The sequence below is a fragment of the Cynocephalus volans genome, chromosome 6 (genome assembly GCF_027409185.1).
Source record: "Cynocephalus volans isolate mCynVol1 chromosome 6, mCynVol1.pri, whole genome shotgun sequence".
NCBI lineage: Eukaryota > Metazoa > Chordata > Mammalia > Dermoptera > Cynocephalidae > Cynocephalus > Cynocephalus volans.
Window position 1 is genome coordinate 93,016,069 of NC_084465.1, and position 21,901 is coordinate 93,037,969.

Here is a 21,901-nt window from a genome sequence, read left to right on the forward strand (position 1 = left end):
GAGGGTGTCCCGAGATGTACAACCTTGGCAAGGTCCTCCTAGGGACATGATCCTAGGCCTTCCCAGAGGCCAGAGAGCCCATATTCTTGGCCATATGGATGGAGCCACCTGGCTCCCTTCCCTACTCACTGAGGCTCCATCACAGTCCTGTCTGTTGTAACCTGGGCAGAAGTCCAAGCTCCAACGCTGGCCAGTCACCTCCCTTTCCAGACCTCGGCTTTCCTCTATGAGGGAGAACAGGAGCTTGGCCTAAAATCATCTTGCCTTTGCAGGTGCTTTGAGAACCTGAGGTCCCATTCCTCTGTTCCCACAGCAGAAGGACCGGGCTGAGCAGAACCAGTCCTTCAGGCCAAACAATGGAACACGGCTGTCCCACTGTCTGTTGCATGTGCTCCTCCCCAACGGCCAGTCCCCTGCAAATCTTTGCCTGAGCATTCTCTTGAGCCACACTGCCCAAGTACAGTCAGGCTGACACTGCTGGGGAATGAATGCCCCTCAGGAGTAGCCCTTGACATGACAGGAGACTTGGTGACAGAGGCTCTGCTCCCTTGGATGTGCTGACTTCCAGGCATGTGCTCTACAGCAGCCCTCAGGGGTCCCCAGCACGACAGCACAACTGAGATCCAGCTGCCCACAGCGGTTGGGCTTGCTGATGCCCCCCACACTGGCTGTTCCCTTCTCTTCCTTCTTTCCCACATCCCTAGCGGTGCTTCCTGGGATCCCTCTCCAATAAACTATGTGCACTCAAATCCTTGTCCCAGGTCTGCTTCTGGGGAAGCCACACCCAGATAGTATCCAGCCAAGCCCCTTTATTTTATGACCTTTGGTGCAGGGGAACAAGAAAGGTTTGTGGGACAGATGCCTGGGCTGGTGCAGGGGGACACTTGCTTTTCACCTGTAACTTAGGGACCAGCTCATAGGAGTAAAGGGGCAGAGCTGAGGCTCAGCCTGCTTTTTGGGGGGCTGCAGAGTAAGACTCTGGAAATGCTGGTCATGACTTCCCCTCTGTGGCAGGCCCTCCTCCTCCAGGCTGGCCTCAGATGCCAGGGCCCTTATGGGCCACCACAAAGCAGATGCCCTCATTGATGGAGCAGGCCTTGGAGTAGCTGACGGGGCAGTGGTCACACCTCAGCACCAGGCAACCGGCCTCCTACACGGCTTTCTCCACCATTTCCTTCTCCAGGTGGAGCCCGAAGAACTTCTCGGAGCCTACCATGTAGTGCTGGGAGCTCAGGGTGGCCATGGTGACCAGGTGCCCAGGGCGGCCTGGCACCTGTCCAAGTTGGCACAGGCATTCTCCAAGGCCAGAAACGACAGCATGCACTAGGCTGGGGGCACCTGGGCCACCCCAGGGGGTGCAGTTTGGTCAGGTCACAGTTCAGCAATGATGTGACTGTGCTTCGGAGCTGGACCTCCTCATGCCTCCTGCTCCTGTGGGGGAGGGTTCCAGAAGTAATGAGACAATTACGACAGCCCTCTGCCACCCCCAGCCAACCTCTGTGGCCATCCAGAGTGCTTCCTCTGGGAAAGGCCTGTCACATAACCTGTGCAGCAACTGTTTGAGGGAAATATTACTTCCCCCATTATACGGAGGAGGAAACTGAGGCAAAGACTTGCTTAAGTCTACACAGCTGTAAGCGACAGTGGATTTGATATTTGATTATGCCCTCCTCCTTCTCCTCTTCCACTTCCTTCTTTTTAACAATTAAATAGTTTTTCTTATGTTACATTATCAAATTTTTTAAGTTGTACGATATACAACATTTGTTATTTTGATGGTTTTTAAGTGTACAGTTCGGTGACATTAATTGCACTCACCATGTGGTACAGCCTTCCCCACTATTTCCAAAACTTTTTCATCACCCTGTACAGAAACTCTGTACTCACTAAAAGATAGCCCCGGCCCCCAGCCCCCTCCTCACAGCCCTGTGGCCGCTAATCCACTTTCCGTCTCCGTGAATCTGCCTGGTCTCAGTATTTCACATGCAGCATTTGTCCTTTTGTGCCTGGCATGCTTCGCTTGGCATAGCTCCTTGCTTCTTGAAGTGCATTCTCCACTTGGCTCCATGGGGTGCCACATGCTCATGGTCACTTTCTCTCAGCCTCCTCCTCTGCCTGGCCTTGGGACATGGCATCTCCTCCCCATCTGCCCTTAGCCACCCCACGGTCTCAGCCATCCACTGATGGCTCCAGGGGAAGGTCTGGGCCCTGGAGTCTCTGTAGAGTTGCACACACGCATGTCCAGTTGCTCCATGGGCATCTCCACTTTGGTGTCAAACAGGCAACTTTGGCCACATGGCCCAGGCTGAGACATCTCATCTGCTGCCCTAAGTCCGCCCCTCCCAAGTCTTCTCTTTTCTAGAACTGGCAACTCCATCTTTCCCATGGCTCTAGCCAAAACCCAAAAACCTGAGTCACCCTCACCTCTTCACTTTCCCCCACAGCCAAACCGTCGTGAATCCGGCTGGCTCTGCCTGCAAAGGCTTCTAGACTCCAGACACCCCCATCCCCTCCACGGCTCTCACCTGGTTACAGCCAGCCCTAGCTCTGCCCTGCAGGACGGCCACCACCTCCTCCTGCTCCGTCTGGTTCTGTGCTTGCCTCTGAGGCTGTCCTCAGCCCTGGGTGGTGAGCGGTTCTTTAAAAACGTAGATCCTATGGTGCCGCACCCTTGTCTAGTGCCCGCCTGCACTCCTCACCCCAGGCCCGCGGCTGTGGCGTGTGGTGGGGCCGCCCTCTCCGACACCTGACTGTCTCCTCTTCACTCTGCCCCATGCACAGTGGCCTTCTCACTGGTCCACGACACACGGGCATCTCATTCCCACCACAGAGCCCTTGCTGTCCCCGCTGCCTGACACTCACTCCCGGGGTCTCTGGCCCTTTCTCCCTCGTGTCACCCAGGAAGCCTCTCGAGCTCCCTGTGGAGAGGCCTTCTCTCACCATCCCCCCTAACACAGCACCTTGGCCTCTCCCCAGCCCCTGCCCAGTGGAAGTCTCCCCTGCAACGCTCACTCTGGCCTGAATGTCTGTCTCTGTCGTCTAGCTGTTGCTGTCCACCCCACTAGAATATGAGCTCTGGGGATGTGGCTGGTCCTGATCACTGCGCTGTCGCAGTGTCTAGAACAGCCTGATCCTCAGGACGCACTCCTTGAGTTGAGGCAGGAAGGAGCAAGGCCTGGGCTGGGCTGACTTCCAGGACCCTGTGCTGAGAGACCACCTGTCCTGCTTCAGGCTGCCCTACCAGGACCTGGGTCAGGCTCCCATGGCCAAGGTGAGGGCAGGAAACTTAAATTCCAGTCTTTCCTGCTCTGAGGTGAAGAAGAGGCCACTGTCCAGGCCAGGGCCTCAGTTTCCTCAGCTGTGGGATCGGGGTCAGAATTGCTGTCCCCTCCAGGGCTCCAGCACATTCATTTGCTCTCTGTGAACCAGGATGGGGAAGGTGCCTAGAGGGGGTCAACCCTGTCAGTCTGTGGGGATGGGCCCAGCCCTGATGGGACAAGTGTAGGGTTTCCCCGCAGCCTCCCCACTTGCATAAGTGTGTCTCGTACCCCCTGACATTAGATTAAAGGGGAAGCTGAACCACTAGTTTTCAGAGGAAGGTGAAGTCTGTATTGTCTGGAGCAATGAGGGGAGGCTTCCAAGAGGAAGCGAGACTGAAGCTGGCTCCGCACGATGGCTGGGATGCAAAGAAGTAGAGAGCAGTGTAGGGCAACAGAAGCGTAGGGCAGCTCTAAGGCTGGAGGTGGGACTGACTCAGAGGGAGGGGCACACAGGCTGATGGGAACAGGGGTCAGGAGGACAGTGTCGGGAGACGGCAGGCGAGGTGGTGGTGGACTTGAACGAGAAGCAGAGCGGCAGGCAGCCTGACAGTACCTGTCTCCCTCCAGCTCACACACGCATTGCATGGCTGGGGACTGGTCATAGGCCCCAGGTCCTTCCTGAGCCACTTCTCCAGCTCCTGTTGGTTCTGCTCAGCATAGTCCATGGTGATGATCTCCCGGAAGGCCTCACCAGCCAAGAGCATTTGTTAGATGGTGGGGCTTGTGCCAGTGTCAATCAGGATGTCACCCCCTGCTTCTTCTGCAGGAGACAGCACTGGCCAAGTCTGTAGGGGGCACCCCAACTCCACGTCCAGCTGTGGCAGATGGAGAAGAGCCAAGCCCTCCCCTTCCCAGGGTGTGCCCTCTGAGGAGGGTGGTGAAGAGGGGACCTGAGCGTGCCTTTGGGCAGCCTTGGGGCTGTACCTGGGGCTCCGGTGAGTGATGCTGGAGCTCACACACCAAATTCCCCCTGCCATGCAAGGGTTGCTATGGGGGGCCTGGGAGAATATATTCTGCATTTCTGGACAGGTTCAGGGTTGACTTCCCGGTAGAAACTGGTTTCTCTCCAATGGTGTTCTGCTTCTGGATTTGAAACAATGGGGAAAGTGACACAGAGACAGAGGCTTGAGTGAAGGCTGAAAACTGCCTGTAAACTGAGCCAGTGGGTTCATAACTGGCTCAGCCAATCAGGGAAGGCAAGGGGATGTGGTGCTGAGACAGAGCAGAGAGGTAACACTCAGTGCACTGCCCTCCAATTCCTCCTTCCTCCCTCTTCATTCTCTGTTAAAACCCACCTGTCATCTGTTGAGACCCAGTGCCAATGTTCTCACTCCTGGACATCTCAGATTCCTCTGGGAGCATTAAGCTTCCTTTCCTCTATATTCCTGTGGATATTGCTTGAGAGACCTTTCTTGGCACTGATTGCATAATTAAGCAAGTTTTTTTTGAGTGACTGAACAACCTCTAGAGCTGTGCAGTGTACATCCTGCCCAACTGTGCATGACAGACCCAAATCACCTGAGCTTTAGTCTTGCTGTAGCTACTGATTGGCTGTCTGACCTGGGCCGGCTACCCCTCTTCCTACACCCCTCCCCCATCCTGAGCCTCAGTCTCCCCTTGTGTGAAGTGAGGAACTTGGGCAATAATATCTATTGCCTCACCCAATCCTGATGTCCCAGAGCAGAGATTAGTGGACCGAGCTCTGAGCTCTTGGCTTTCAGTATTCACGAACTCTCTCAATTTTGTGTAAAAATTGATGAGTGAGTGAGTGTGTGTGTGTGTGTGTGTGTGTGTGTGTGTGTATATACAAGAACTTTCACCAGATTTTCAGAGGGATTCAGAAGCTCAGAAAGGCTACAAAGCCTGGCTTTAAGCCCTCTCAGCAAGGGAGCTGCAGAGACAGACAACAGATAGTATGCTCATGTCTGTTCTCTCGTTTTCCCTCAGTGTGAGCCTGTGAGCCCCACAGATCTGGGGTTACCCTCCCTATTTTATGGGTGAAGAGACTGAGTCCGACTGTCACAAACTCAAGCCTCATTCTTTGTCCTCCAAGGCCAGTGCTCTGCGCCTCCCCACCTGCAAGCTACCACCAGCAGAGGCCTTCATGGGTCCACAGGCCGACAGCAAAGCCGCAATGAGGTTGCCTTTGCAGCACCCTTGGTGAGCAGTGGCCCAGAGGATGGGGCCTCCTGCCACCATCCTGCACTTCCTGTCAGGTGTGGCCCCCTACTTCCTCACAAATGGAGACCAGCCGCTCACCCGAAGAGAAGGTTTGGAAGAGGTTTTCCAGGTTAAACTTCAGGATTGCGTATTTGGCCACAGTGCCTGAGTGAAAGGCGTAGGAAGTCATTAAGTGGTCCTGGGGGTTGAGCTCTTTCTTGTAGCCTTCTGCATACAGCTTGCCCTCCACCTTGGCCTGGGACCCCTGGGTGTCTTCCCAATCTGCAGTCCTGTCATACCACCCCGGTCTCCCAGCCTTTCCCACCCAGGTCCTCCCTCAGAGACGAGCTCAGATTCCACACAGATGAAGCCAGAACCTCAGTATCAGATTTTCTGGCTGGAGTTGATCTGCCTGGTAAATTATCAAGAACATGGGAATGCAACAGAATCACCAATAACATGCTCTCGGGTTTCCTGTTTTCGGTTCCTGGGGGGTGGTGTTTTGAGTGAAGGTGCTGCTGGGGATGGGGAGAGAGAGAACTACCGAGAGGACAGAGACACACAAGAGAGACGGACAGGTCTCCAAAAGTTCAAGGATGTTTCACTTTGGGGGTTTGACCAGAAAACAAGAATCAGAGTGGAAAGGCCCCTTTGAGTGAGGAAACAAGGTCCAGACATGGCTAAGATGCCACCGACTAGTGTCTGAGAGCTTGCATCAAAAACAGCTTGTCCTTTAGTTGGTTAGATATTCCCTCCTGCTTTTAATCCCGTTTACTTTATCCACTTGCTTAATCAATCCTTACTTTTTGATTAGTGCAGAAGCAAACGTAGCCAGGACACTGAAAATCATGGGAAGCCCATGTTTGGACAAATCATTTAAAAAGTGTTGCCATACATGAACAGAAAGTGTGATAAAATTGCACAGAATTTAACGTACACACACACACGAGAACAAGTAAAACTGGGGAACCCTGAATAAAATCAGTAGATTGTATCAATGTCAATATCCTGGTTGTGATAGTGTATAATTGTTTTGAAACCTGGTACTATTGGGGCAACTAGGTAAATGGTATATGGGATTCTTCCTGTATTGTTTTTTACAACTCCATATGAATCCACAATTATCTAAAAAAAAAAAAAAAAGTTTTGTTTAAAAAAAGTGTTGCCAAATCTTTTTCCAAAATTCACCTTAAAGTAAAGAGATTTCAGGCAGCAAATAGTGTGTTTTGCAAATGGGTAAGTCTGGGGCCTTGGCTGGTGACGAGTCACTCCTCTACAGATGTTAAAAGAACAGAATGAAGGAAGACACCCTGGAATTTTCCTAACGCTTATAGGGTAGCTACCATGTGCCAGGCATCTCCCGTCATCTTCACAACAATCTGCAGAACAGACACTAACATGCCCCCTTAGAGACAAGGAAGCTGACCTGCCTTACCCAAGGTGGCCTTGAAAGTATGTGATGGGGGTCAGATTCAAATTAAAGGCCCTATGCCCAAAGCCAAAATAAAGACCTTCCCCAAACCTCATCGTCTACCCACCCCAGTCTATCTTTGCCCCTTGGCAGTGCTGCCCAAATGTTAGTGTGCCCAGGAATCACCTGGGGATCTGGTTACACTGCAGATTTTGGTTCAGAGATTCTGCATTCCTAACATGCTCCCAGATGATACTGAGGTCGCCATGCTTTGAGCAGTGAAATCCCTTAGTCCTACCACCCAGAACCAAAGACAGTCAGCATTTATTTTTCAGGTTTTTGAGTTCACAGGAAAACATTTCAAAACATAGCATAAACTTAAATCTATCTTTCATCAAAATTCTTGTAATTATATTGTGTTAATTTTTGAAATTAATAGAGCTGGTAATTTGTGGCATTTTAGTTCAGTGAGAAAAGGGTCAATTACATAATGAATGGTAATGGCACAACTGCCTCTTAGGTGGAAGAAAATAAATTTAAACCTCTAGCCAATTTGGTAAAAGTGAATTTCATTTTGAAAGCCCATTAACGTACATTCTAGGTGGGTTAAGATGATTGGTGGCATAGAGCGCATTCTGTTTGTCCCAGGGTTTCTTAGGTCGCAATTTGCCTCTGGACAAATATGCAATGATGCATCTGAGAATCGTTTGCAGGGCTGTAACCCCACTGTGTGTGCCCATTTGCGCCTGCCTTATCCCCCAGTTCTGTCAACATCAATTTGCCATGTCACTAGAAAGGCTCTGGAAATGTCAGTTTTTTTTTTTTTTTTTTTTACCGGTAAGGGGATCGCAACCCTAGGGGCGTTGCGGTCCACACCACACTCAATCAGTGAGTGCACCGGCCACCCCTATATAGGATCTGAACCCGCGGCCTCGGCACTACCAGTGCCGCACTCTTCCAAGTGAGGCATGGGGCCGGCCCAAAATGTCAGTTTTTTTGAGTGTCTGTTCGAGTAAGATTGACTTAATTGCTTCCCTAGTGGATGAAGGTCAAAGACTGGCAGTTTTTCACTGTAATAAATAATGCTGTAATCCAGATCCTTGTGCATTATCTTTTCCTGTATTTTGGATTCTGGCTTTAGATTGGATTCATACATGTGGGATTACTGCGTCAATGTTTTAAAACTTTTAAATTAATTAATTAATTGCCAAATTATTTTTCCAAAAGAAAAACAATATTCTTTGCCTTTTAAAATTTTTAGGACCAATACTTGTTTAATTTTTTTCTAATAAAATGTGATATAATGTGATACATTTGTTATTTTTTCCTCTTTGGGCTTTCTTCTATCTAAGTTTAGAAAATCCTTTCCTACCCAAAGATTTGGTAACTATTCAATGACTGGAGCTTCTGCAATTAATGTTTAAAAAGACGTTTAGCCTTGACTTTGGTGTCTAGTGTGAAATGTAGCTCTGAGTGGCTGCTTGCAGCTGACAGAGAAGAGTCTTGTTTGCACTTGCAAGTTCCATCTTCTGGACTTGTTCCTTCCCTCCAGAGAGCCAGGCAGGAAGAGAGGGAACAGAGGCAGCAGCACACGGAATGCTGAGATGGCAGCTTTCCTGCTCTTATGAAGACTGATCCCTTTCTTATCTGGCTGACTTTTCAAGACACCTTATTTTCTTGATGCCCATTTGCTCCAAACCAAGGCAGAAATCACCTTGAATGGAAATTTCCTTGAGCTATGTATAATATAAGAAAGATGCCTAGAATGATGCACGCATTTTTAAAAGGGTCTGAAACTGTTCTGTCGTGAATGAAATGTTGTCAAATTGGTGAAAGCACACCTCACGGCAGTGGTTCTCAACCAGGGGAGATTTTGTCTCCTAGGGGACATTTGGCAATGTCTGGAGATATTTTTTGTTGTCATGACTTTGGGGTGTACTAGCATCTAGTGGGTAGAAGCTAAGAATGCTTCTAAAAATTCTACGATGCACACACGGTTCCAGCCTCTGTTGGGCCTTACAGCATTGGAATTGTTGGCTTACTTAAAACCAGAAAGAGGCATGCTAGTCTTTCCTACTTCCAGGGCGGGAGGCCTGAGCCTCCAGTGTAGCAGATCCATTTCTGTCTGGTTTGTGGCCAAGTCAGAGCTGTATTCTGGTGCCAAAAAAGGAGGCTGAGCTTTTCTGTCTGTGGGAGGTTTTACAGCCCACTCCCATTTTAAAGGAAAGAACACTAAGGCCTAGAGGGTAACTTTCTGGGGTCACATGGTAAGTCAGTGACCAAGAAGCTGGGACCTCTGACAGTTTATGCCTCATGGCTGGGCTCCCTTATCCTCGTTTGTGGAAACTGACAGTTTCTGACCTTCTCACAGTGGCCTGCACAGTGACACAGAATCAGCCACTCTGCTCTGCCTCCCCCCACTGGGGTCTGAACTCTGTTCTCTAGCAGAGCTGGGTTGAACAGAGCTGTGCTCACTGCCTGGCCTGGAGACAGCCACTGGGCCCCACTGACTACCAGGGGGCCAGATAGGGACCTCACTGCTCACTCAGGCATATGACACCTGTGGCCTGGGGGGAGTGACTTTGGTCCTCACAGCCAGTGAAGTGGGCAGGCAGATGGGGAAGTGGGGGTCTGACACCTGCTGGAGGTCACACGCAGCTCACAGCTGGCAGAGTTGAGAGGCACCCAGGGCTGGGCACCATCCCTTGGCCCTAGTGGACATGGCTCGGTCCCTAGAGGAAGCAGGGCCACAGGGCTGCAGCCCCAGCTGTTGTGGCTCTGCATTCTGAAGAATTTCAGTTAAGGTGTGTCAGTGTGGCTGGAGAGGTAGTGAGGGCCCCCAGGTCCCCTTCTGTATCCCCGTGGAAAGGAAAGCTCAAGGAGAGGCCGTCATGGAAGGAGTGAGGGGACAAGGCCAGAATTCTCTGGGGGGTGGAGCCTGCAGCATCTGGAGCCCTTATAAGATGGGGAGGGCAGGAGGGGTGTGCTCAGGGCCACCATGGAGGGTGGCTTCATGGGGGATGAGCAGTACCAGAGATACTTCCTGCCCAGGGACTGCTTAGCTACCTACTACAACTTTGATGTCAGCCCTTCGTCCGAAGCCAAGATGCTGAAGTTTAACCTGGAGTGTCTGCAGAAGACCTTCAGCCCTGGTGAGTGGGGGGTGGCCTTTCCTCTTGAGCCTCTCTCCAGACAGGCTGATCTCCTCTAGCGACTGCTGGGGCTGGGGCTGGGAGTGGGACGGGCTCTGCCACTCTCTCCAGCAGCTGTTATGCTGGAGGTGGTGTCCAGCTTTCCACAGCTCAGGAGCTGCTGCCAGCCCAGGGATCAGGACATGCAGCGGAAAAGACCTGCACTTCCCAAACTGCCCTTGTTAGTCCAAGATCCCTGGCGTGGGGCAGGAAGGCTCTCCAGGCCATTGTCAAGTCCAGCCTTGCTCTTGCACAACAAGGCCTCAGAGACCCCGAGAGGGCCAAGGGCAAACAGTGGGATTGTGGCGGGGTCAGGGCCGCTCTATACCTGGACTGCGTAACCCCGAGGAGGCTGTGATGAGGGTCTGGTAGAGCCCTGCTGGGGTATTGGGAGCACTGTGTGGGGTCTCAGTCCCGTCACAAACCTGCTGGCAAGGCCATCAGTCCCCAAGGGTCTCAACTGAACCACCTGTACAATGGATCACACCTTCCACCTGCCTCCAGAGGACAGCCACCCTCCCCTTGGTGGGCAGCCCAGTGATGGGGTCATGTCCTCAGCTCACACAGCCTTGTCCTCACTTCGGATACTTGATTGGGGAATAGTGTGAGTCTCCTTGTGGCCTGGGGGTGCGGTAGGGAGGCGGTTAAGAGGTGGCTGAGTCTGGTGGAGCAGGCAGGAGGGGGAGGCAGAAATCAGAGAACAGCCCAGCTGGGTGTGACTCCCACAGTCTGGGAGATGGCCCCACGCCTGGCTCCACATTGAATGCTGGAAGTCATGCTTCATTCCAGCTTTCAGTCGACCCTCCACTTACCCCAAGCCATCTTCCCAGGTCATCCCCCTCTCAGCCCGTGCTTCCTGTTCCTGGCTCCCCAATCCTTCAAGGAAAAAGGAGCCATTCAGGTAGGGCTGGACATCAGGTGGAGGCACCCGGCTCCCAGTCAGCCTGAAACTTAAAGGGCCACTGCCCCCACGATGCTCTGATGCTCCAGCCCAGATCTTCCTGAGAGCAGACCTCCTGTCCCCTGTCAAGGAGGGATAGTGTAAATTCCTGTGGTTAGACTCACACACACACAGGAGCTTGCTGATTCATGGATGCACAGAGCCACAGCTGTATAGTGATGTATATGATTTTACACACACACACACACACACACACACACACACACACACACACACACACACACACACACACACCCCTTTCTCCTCTGTGTGAAAGCTGTGACACGAGGCAAGTCCATCCAAATTGTCCCTCCAATGTAAACTCCATTGATTTTCCCTCCCCTTTCCTCCCTCCCTTCTTTCTGTACCTCAGGGTCACAGAGTTAAATAACAACACTCCTTGATTCATGACCTCCTATCATCATTGGTCCCTGCAAGGCCATCTTTTATTAACTAATCAATAGAAATAATATAACAGATGCTTATGAAATGAATACCCTAGTAACACTCAGAACACTGACAATTACTTATATTTATCTATGTGGTTCTCCCGTGCCCTGCCCCCGCCTCCCCCTCCCCAGGTAACTGCTGTCCTGGATCGTGTCGTCTTCTTTCCCTTGCTTTATTTTTATATTTTATAAAGCTTCACCAGAGCTATATTTTCCTACAAATTATGATTTCTTGTTTTAAGTTGTTTTTAAGTTTATGTGAAGATATTATGCTATCTTTAATCTTTTGGGAGTTAACTTTTCACTTGCAATCCTATTCAATGTGAGTCTGTTAAATTTTTGAGAAGGTGAACGAAATGATAGCCGGTGACTAGATAAGCTCATGCTCATCTGGGCTGAAGCTGGTTTTAGGTCAATGACACAGAGAAGTTGTATTTTCTGTGTACTGGGCAAGCATGCTCCATAGTTCCTGTTTGTTTAGCAGACTCCACGGTTTTGTCCCTGCTTTATAGAACTTGGAAAAGCACTGTTGTTCTTCGTAAATGATTGTAGATGTTTATACAACCATTTTCTATTTTGACGACATTGTTGTTTACATCTCCAGCATGTTTTTCATAAGAAATTATTTATGAGGATCTCGTCCACCATTCACTTCTCACAGCAGAGCAGGGCTCCCTTACAATGCTCTGAGGAAGTGCTCTAGCTCGCAGGAACACGATGTAGAAAAATGAGGATGAACTGTTGAAAAGAATGAGATGTGTGATGTAATCTAGTCTCTCCCCAGGTTTCTGGCAGGATACCCTTTGCTGTTCCCATATTGACCAGATCAACCCTTTTACTTGACACCTTAAGATTATCTTAAGGTTATTTATCCCTAGGAGCCAGTTATGTGTCTGGAAAAAGAATGCATTCTTGTACTTCTCTTGCCTAATCATTCCATTCCAATGTGATAAAAAAGTTTCAGAGCCAGGAGAGTAAAACACACAGGAGAGTAGAACACACACACACACACACACACACACACACACACACACACACACACACACACTCTCTCTCTCTCTCTCTCTCAACATGCCTAGTTAAATTTTACCTGGATCAATGATAGCTGCAATGGTTTCCTAACTAGTCTCCCTGCTACCATATCACTCCTCTACAATCTATTCTCAGCACAAAAGCAGGGAGGATCCCGTCAAAACCTAAGTCAGATCCTGTCTCTCTTCTGCCCCAAACTCTCCAAAGGATTCTCAATTCTCGGCACAAGCTGAAGTCCTTCTGATGGCCACAGGCCTGCCCAGCCGGGCCCTGTTTCCTCATCCCCTCTGCTCCTTTCTGGCCTCCCTACTCTGCAAGCACTCAGGCTTGATGCCATCTTACGGCCTTTGCACTTGCTGTTTCCTCTGCCTGGAATGCTCTTCCTCCAAATCCCTACATGGCTCACATCTTTCTTCCTTCAGATTTTTGCTGAAATGTTACTAAGTGATATTACCTGAACATCTTTTAAGAAATCATAAGCTCTGTTCCCCATGAAAAACCCCTCCTATACTCCTTCTGTGCTTTTTTATCTTTAAATCTATGACTTTTTAAACCATCTACTCTGCTCAGTGTGTGTTTTCTGTGTTTTCCTTACTAGTTCATTGTCTCTCCCTTCCTCATCTTTCTGCACTCCTCTCCCTCTAAGAAGGGATATTTTTTCAGTGTTAAATCCATGGCACCTGCCCACCTGGCACATGGCCAAGGCTCAATAAATATTAATGAATAAATGACTGGATGAATGAATGCCTTTTTTCTCTTTGTCCCCACTTCACCCTGATCTGCCTCCATGGAGGGAAATCTTACTTTCCTCTGACCTACTACATAACACGTGCCACTTGTGGTCCACGACCTCTTACCTGAGCACAACTCTATCTTGTGTTATTGTTATTATTACACATCTCTTAGTGTGTCATTGCAGCTGGAACACGAGGTCCCCTGGACCAAGGCTCATGCAGTCTCCTGCACTCTGCCCTCTCCACGTGACACACACACGGTGCCTCACATAGCACTGAGGGCTCAAACGAGGCTTCTGGAAGAACCATTGTGGGTTAGAGGGGGAAGATGCCCAGAGATTATAGTGCAGTCCTCCATGTGATGGCTATTTCCTAAGGAGCCCGTGTAGTGTGGTACAATTGCCTTCCAAGTGTGGTCCATGTGCTGCTGGTGGTCATAAGATAACTTGGATGAATGCATACCTTTCTGGTTTTGTGTTTTTTCAGTGTTACTACTTAGAAGCACTTTTCCTTTTAAAATAAATTTAAAAACACATAAAGAAAATATTACGTAAGTAATAGTGTAGGTGTTATGGGCTGAATTGTGTTCTTCAAAATTCATATGTTGCAGTCCTAATGCCTGGCTCTTCAGAATGTGACTGTATTTGAGACAAGGTCTTTAAAGAGGTAATTAAGGTAAAACGAGGTCGTTATGGTATGCTCTAATCCTGTATGACTGGGGTCCTAATAAAAAGAGGAGATTAGGACACAGGGACGCACATGTGAAGACACAGAGAGAAGGTGGCCATCTGTAAGCCAAGGAGCGAGGCCTCCAGAAACAACCCTGCCAACACCTTGATCTTGGACTTCCAACCTTCAGAACCGTGAGAAAATAAATTTGTCATTTAAGCCACCCAGTCTGTGGTACTTTTTACAGCAGCTGGAGCAAACTAGTACAGTAAGTGATGTACAGATGTGGAAGGTGGTACCCAAGAGACTGAGTTTGGGGAACTAGGTTCTGGGCAAAGACCTGGGCTTGGCCCCAGCTTTTCCAGTCCCTAGCTGTGGGGCCTTCAGCAAAATCTTTGCCTTTCTGAATCTCAGCGTCTTGTTTTAAAGAATGGGGCTTATAGTAGCCACCTTGCCAGGAAGTTGTAAGGATTAAAGGCGTGATGATGTGTGTACAGCACTTGGTGCTCAATAAATGGCAGTCTCATTGTGGGAAAGCAGCCACCAAGGGGCGAGGGACTTGTCTTTTAACTTCAGCGCTCAGTAAGCAGAGTCCTGGGCTCTTGACCCCTACAGTCCAGGCCAGCCAGGGTCACCACGTGGGTGAGCCTGGAGGGGGCTGTGGTGCTGCCGGTGGGTCTGTAGGGGCCACTTCACCGTGGTTATAGTTCTCCAGGAACAGGAGGCAGGCATTCTTCCCGTTTTACGTCTAGGGAAAGGGAGACTCGGATTGGACCGGTGACTGGTCCTGGGCCACCAACATGAACTAGGCCAGGGCTGGCCCGAGCCGGAGCCCACCCCGCCTGGCGGCTGCCTGCGGCCCGGGGGAGGAGCTTGAAGGACTCCCCTCCCCTTCCCTCCCGCGTCCCCGCCCACCCGTTGCGGGGGAGGGGAGGAGTTCTCGCCTGCGCGGCCGCCACCGTCGCCACGGCAACGCGGCCATACTGGGTCCAACGGATTGAGGGGCCCAGGGCGGCGGCCGGCGCGGGCCTCGCGGGCAAGCCGGCAGCATGGACAGCGTCTTCGTGGAGGAGGTGGCCGCCTCTCTGGTCAGGGAGTTCCTCAGCAGGAAGGTAACGGCGCGCCCCGCCGAAGCCCGGCAGTTGCTCTGATTTTGGGGGCGGTCTGGAGGGGTCCCCTGGAACCTTCGCACCTTCGTGGAGGGAGCTCTTCCCCTTCCAGCTCCAGAGTTGCCCCCGAAAAGCGCCGCTTTCCCGGGGCAGGGGAAACTACATCTCCCAGGAGCCATTTCTGTCGTAGTCACCGGCGCTTCCGCAAAGCAGGGCCGGCCGCGCTGGCCGCTGCCTTCCCGAGGCGTCCCCTGTCCCGAGGCGCCCCCTGTCCCGAGGCGCCCCCTGTCCGGGCGGGCAGCGGCCCCGGGGGGGAGGGCTGGGTTCTCCCAGCTCCGGGCGGGCCTCAACCCGAGCTGGCTGCCACCTCCATAACCAATCAGCCCCAAGACACGCGTCCCTCTAGGAAAGAACGCCCCCTCCCCCGAAGGGAACCCAAAAGGCCGACAGAAGTTCTCGACAGTCAAACCCTTCCGTCATTTTCTTCCACAGTAGAATTCCAGTTGTGTAGAATTAAGTTTTGTTTGTAAGTTCTCCTATCGTCTTGTCCCAGGAGAGTTCACAAGTTGGGGAGGTCCTTAGCTCTCACCTGCCCTGCAGTGGAGATGGGGACCTGGTTGGGTAGTAGCGCGCTGGGGGTCACGGCACCTAGTGAGGGGCACGTCCACGTGTTCATTCTGCACAGCGTGCTGAGGGCTGCGCGCGGCGGGTTTTGTTTCCTCCTGATGTCATACTGGGCTGGGGCGATGGGCACTTGTCTGGAATCACAACACACACACGCAAACAATTCTTTGAATGGAGGAAAGGGGAAGGACTTTGAAGTCAGATGGAGGGGGTTCAAATATTCCCTACTAGTTTGAAATGTGAGCTTGGGTACTCACTGCCTCAATTTCCTTATCTGTAAAACAAGAGAAATAAGACCAATGACCCTTTACAGATTAATGAGGGTTAATAATAATATATGGGCAGCTCCCAAGCTTTGTATCTGGCTCATAGATACAATGTGCACATACGTGTTCAACCTTATCCCTCCCAACATGTGCACCTATTTCGAAAGTGCCTTTGTGTGCTTTTTATAATTTATTTCGATTTAAAATGTTTTTAACCCATTTGGCTTTGTCGTGTCTGCTCTGCCACACTTTCCTGTGTTCGTGAGCTTGGCAGTTACCAGCACTGCCCCCTTCCCATAATCTCAATAACAAGCACCCTATCCATTTTCATTTCCAGCCCATCCTCTTTTGCAACCCCACATAAACTATTCTTCAACCTCACTGCATCCAGATTTCACTGCTCCTGCCAACTTTTCACAGTCACCCAGGCCTAGTGTAGTGTAATGCTCCAATTTCTTAAGCACCCATCATTATAATCCCACGATCCACAAGATGCTTGCCCCTTGCCCTTCTCCCCCTTCATCATACTCCCCTGATTCAGGTGAAATCCAACTCAGCTTACCCTCTGCCCATGGAGCTGCCACATGGGATTTGAGAAAACACTGCCATGTTGTGGGCATCACTCTGAATCCACAGCCACTCACTGCTGTGATGCTGGAGGGCTGCCTGCCCACCTGGTCACGCCTCTGCAGCCCATTCATGCTCTGAAGTCCTGGATGACCATTTCACACCTTCTCCCTCCCTCTTCAAACCGCAAAGGTCCTTCCCCATCTAATGTCACTGAGAAAACAGAAGGAGACAAGGGAAAAGTCCAACAGACTCCCACCACCACGCTCACTAACCTTGCTGGGCCAGATCCATCCACTCCATCCTTCCTCATGTTCCCATGCAGGAATTCTCCATCCTCCTGGGGAAGGCCAGCCCCTCCACGTGTGCCTGTTCCCACTTGCATGCTCAAGGACACGGCCCCAGTTACCATCATTGCTCTCTACTGCACCATACATTTTTTCTTCTCTACTGGGTGTTCCTATCAGCACATAGATGTGCTCCACAGAATCCCATTGTGACCCTCAACCCCTCCAGCTAGTGATCTATTTTTATTCTCTGTTTTATAGTGAAACCCCATGAAAGCTATGTATACTCTGAATCTAATTCTTCTTGCTGCTTTCTCAAGCCCATTCGAATCAGGCTTTTGTCCCTCCAGTCTTGGAACAGCTGTTGTCGAGATCATCACTGATCTCTGACTTTCAGTCTTCACCCTTCTTAATCTAACAATTGTGTTTGTCACAGTGGATTATGTCCTTCTTTTTGGAAACTTATTCTGCCTGGCTTCTAGGGGATCCTTCTGGCTTTCTTCTACCTCTCTGGTCGCTCCTTCTTAGGGTTTTTGCTGGTCTCCCCTCACTTCCCTGACCTGTGCATGCTGGTGGGCTTAGAGACTCAGTCTGTGGCCCTCTTCTCCTCTCCATTCATCTCGAGGCATCACAGCCAGTCTTTTGGATTCCTATACCATTGGTATGCTGACAATCCCAAATGTCTATCTCCCTGAACTCTTGAATTCTTTCCAAATGCCTATTCTACATTTCCACTTGGGTGTCTAATAAACATCTCAATTTCACATGTCTCTGATAGTGTTTCTACTCACAACACTTTGAACACCAAATGTATGAGGTTTTTTCCTCACAACAACCAAATCTCCAATTCTTTGGACACCAGCTGGGTGTCCTACAGTTTTAATCCCCAATTCTGACACTAACTACCTAGAGTTTGTGCAAGCCCTATGTTACCCAACTCAGGTCCAGCTGCCTGCCCCCTTGAAAAGGAAAGAAAAAAACTCAGAAGTCAAACAGTTGGTTTTAGAAAAGCAGATGTATTCAGCTGAAGGAGATATTAGGCTACCCCATCTCAAAAATTTATATTTTCTGAGGGGTTTTTAAAGGAAGGGTTGAGGGAATGGAATGTGGGAGGTGAAAAGCAGGAGAGCGGGAGATGTGAGTTACGAGGGGTCCGTTTCTATGGGTCAGGTACAAGGTCTTGCCAAGGCTTCATCTGGTTTCTGTTCTCATCTTTGTTGTTATCTCAGGACCCTGCAAGATTTTGATTTGCGCTGGTGTATTTGGCTAGTGCCCAAGGCCAGCTTCAGTCATTTGGCCTTGATCATTTCTCAAAACTCTACAAGTCTCAAAGAAAGAACTGTTAGCTTTGCAATGTACTAATTAGCTTCTTGGCCTTGTTTTCCTACTTAGCAAGATAAGAAAGTTAGGGGATGGGAAGCAAGAGTGGAAAGAAAAAAACGGTCTTTTTAAAAATACCCCCCTCCCCCGCAGCCCACGCAGCTTTAGGTCCGAACATGGCTTCAGTCCTGCTCACTCCAACAATTCCCCACTGTCAATAGTTCCTTCCAGTTCTATGGAATGGGCCACTGACTCATCTGACTGCTTCAAGCTGTTTTCAGCGCACAGTAGTGGTTAATGTGGAATGGAACTATTTGACATGATGGAGGACATAGCTTTTGGTGCCCAGCTGGAGTGGTGGAGGGACCAAGGGCATTTGCTTATTTATCATCTTAGCAGTTGATTGACAGCAGGTAGCTTAATCACAGTTAGCAAGCTATACATTAATTAGTATATCAAGAATTTTAAGAACTTACTTGAATCCTTTGTTTAGGAAAAGGATGTTTCATCCAAGTCATGAGCACCCCCTTCAAGGCCATGAAACTGTAGAGAACTGCTTTTGTAGACGAGATATTATTTACCCCTTTTGGATCAAGGCATTCCTCATAAAAGCACTGGCGATCAATTTCCTGACTAAAAAAGTTTCACTTTTTTTTGTACAGATCCCTCAGCGCTGGGAAGGTTAATTCCCAGGTAGTCGTCTCCCATGTTGCGGTGAAAGATGAAACAGCAGTTAGGCCAAATTAGGGAAACACGAAGTGGGGTGAGGAACTTAGAAGAGACATGCTATTTTATCACCAATCTTTCCAATTGTATCCTGTTACAAAGAGAGAGCAAATTCTTATTACATTTATTTAAATAACCATATTGTTGTAAAAATCAGAAGGATACTCACAGTTTTCAAATTTGGAGGAATCAAAGAGGAAAAAAAGCAAATATTTCCATCTTTGTTTATAAAGTACATTTTACCAAATTGCTGTAAGTTATAGATAGCTTAGAGACGTTTCCTTAAATCTGGGAAACAAAACATTTAAGTAAAGAACAAACAATGAAAGTTACAAAACATTTTTATCAGTTATTTAACTTTGTGTAATTAATTTTTGCTTTGCTTGATCTTAATTAGTAGTTCTATAAATTCATCAGATTTCTTATTAGAGTTTTGAAAAAGTTTTCTTCTGTCCATTGATCTTAAAGTTTTTTGAAACTTGTGTTTAAGAGTACTTGTTAGAGTCTTTTCCATGAATCTGATTGCAGATGTCTTTAGAGAAATATCAAAACTTTTGCAGTTTTATTAAGAATCTGACTTATACTTTAAGAAAAACTTCTAACATAGGGGAAATTCAGTTCTGTATCAATGTCTTTTTAATCTCAAAGTTCAATCTTTAGAAAGACTGAACTAATTCCCTTTAAATCATAGCCAACTTAATCACACACAAAATTCTTCCATAAATTTACCTTTCACATAACATTATTACGACTTACTCAGACATTTGATGACATATTTTAGATTTTTTTATTTTGTCCTATACTTCCTCTTTCCTAAACAAGCAGTTGTTTTGCTCTAGGACAAAAATTCATTACATAAGATGCTTTTTGCATAAAAGTATTTGTATTTCTTTTCTTTTTAACCTTTTTAACCACAACTATATCTCCATATCCATAGCTTTCTTCACATCTCTTCTTCTGCATACTGATTACTTTCTCATCAACAATACTAAATTAGCCTCATTTACCTAAAAATTTCGTAATCAGGGATCATTCTGTTATAGGCTGGGTTCATAACTTTAACTTTAAAAATCTCTAGCAGAGACAGATATAATCCTATTTGACCAGTAAACCCAAGCAGATAATTCTGAAAACATTTCTCATAGTGGTCTGATTGTCAAAAAAACCTTTTTACTTTTTTTTCTCTTCAGTTTTAGTTTCAAATGAGTTTTGGGTTAAATTCTCAAATATTTACATTTACTTAAGACTGGCTGAATTGTGTAAGAAAAAACAAAAATCTCTAAGTGACCTCGATTTTCTTCCTAACAAGTTTTTGTTTTAACATTTGCAGAACTCTGTGTGTAGATAAATTTTGTTCAGAGACTCAGCCAATTATAACTGTTCTGGATCCCAGTTTTTCTGTTTCTCAAGCTTACCAGGAGAAACTCAGAAGAAAAATTTTTTTCTTTTTAGTCATCAGGTCTTTAATGACCAAAAGGCACAAACTTAGTTACTCATACCCAGACCAATTTTGTTTAGCTGGTTCACAAGCCCACTAGTTGGCAGACTTGGGCACATCATCTTTTTCTTCAGGAGCAAGCCTTACTCTGGAATGATATATCCACAGTTTGACTCCTGCAAGCTTTAAAGCATTATGAGTTGTTAGTAAGACATCAAAGCCTGGTGCTGTTTTGCTTTTAGCTGGTGTTCCGGACCCTGTTCTTTCCAGGTTTTTAATAAGACTTTGTCTCCCAGTTGGAAAGGGTGCAGAGTCTCATTAGGTGGAACACGGAACCTAGAGAGAACAAACTCATGAAGAGAACAAACTCATTATTAGTACCTGACATATTTGCTGTACACACTGTTTGATATAATTGTTATGTTCTATCCCTGGGTCTAGTAATCCTAACCTGTCCCAGAAGGGTCTCCCATGTACAATTTTGAAAGGACTCAATTTAAGTACACTTCTAGGTGCAATCTGGACCCTAAGCAAGGCAATTGGCAACACCTCCTCCCAGGTTAAATGATTCTCTTGACAAAGTTTGTTATAGTCTTTTCAGAGTATGGTTCATATTCTCAGGCTTACCTGTTGACTGAGGTGTCCATGATGAGTGTAGTTTCCACTTAATCTGTAAGGCCTTGCTTACCTTCTGTGTGACTTCTGAAACAAAGGCTGGTCCATTTTCACTCTGAATTGTGTTTGGAAGGCCAAACCTAGGTATTACTTCCTTTAATAAAATTTTGGTAACATCTAAATCCTTCTCTGTTCTTGTTGGGTGGAGTTCAACCCACCCTGAAAAGGTATCCACCATAAGAAGCATATATTTAAAGCTTTCTGTTGTCTTAGGCATCTGAATGAAATTTATTTTCTAGTCCTCAAAAGGATGGATTCCCTTATATTGTACTTTTTGTCACACGTAAGTGCAATCAGCTCTGTTGTCTGAGCTGAGATACTGGTTGGGAGGGGCACGGGCCTCTATTAACTCAGTTAATGTCACCATATCATATCCAGCATGCTATTGTCTGTGTTTCATGAGGCTGCTGCTATTGGTGAACAATTCCCAGTTTCGTTTAGGCAATAGTTGGTCCAACAGATCCAGCCCACTGGAATAGACTGCATCCATAACTTCAAGGCAGTCCTGTATTAATTAGGCCATCCTTTATGCCATCGGTGAGCAGCAGGGTGGCTGGATTCAGGTGGGTGATTGTCAGATTACATTAGAGTTATCCAAAAGAATTGCCTGATATTTGCCCATATGCCCAGCAGTAAGCCAGCAATCTCCCTCTTGTTCTAAAAGAGTCAGCACCTAGTGGGACACACACACACTGCAGCAGGTTGTCCCAAAGTAAATTTTTTCTGCTTCTTGTAACATATTGCAGGTGGCAGCTACAGCCCTTAAACAAAGTGGCCATCCCTTGGTAGTTTGTTCCAGCTGTTTAAAGAAGTGTGCTATAGGTTGGGGCACCAGTTCTAAGTAACTGGAATAAAACCCACAGTCCAAATCCTTGTTTTTCATGTACATACAGACTGACAGGTTTTTGAGGCATGGGAAGGCCTAAAGGGGGAGCCATCATCAATTTTTCCTTTATGGTTTCAAATGGCTGCTGGCATTCCTT

General features: G+C 48.2%; 2 protein-coding genes across 2 annotated transcripts in view; one reads left to right on the forward strand and one right to left on the reverse strand.

Annotated features, from left to right (window-relative positions):
* Positions 1 to 1,036: 1,036 nt before the first annotated feature.
* INMT (indolethylamine N-methyltransferase) lies at positions 1,037 to 9,613 on the reverse strand. Its single transcript, XM_063101060.1, is given in 8 exon segments — positions 1,037 to 1,260; positions 1,263 to 1,346; positions 1,349 to 1,425; positions 2,568 to 2,576; positions 3,874 to 3,940; positions 3,943 to 4,080; positions 5,580 to 5,770; positions 9,555 to 9,613. Coding segments are annotated over 8 exon segments (849 nt in total).
* A 5,228-nt stretch (positions 9,614 to 14,841) lies between these two features.
* The window catches only part of MINDY4 (MINDY lysine 48 deubiquitinase 4), a 111,627-nt gene continuing 104,567 nt past the window's right edge, over positions 14,842 to 21,901 (forward strand). The window contains exon 1 of the mRNA XM_063099778.1: positions 14,842 to 15,018. Within this exon, the coding sequence (XP_062955848.1) occupies positions 14,956 to 15,018 (63 nt within the window). The 5' untranslated portion in view covers positions 14,842 to 14,955. The remainder of the gene's footprint in view (positions 15,019 to 21,901) is intronic.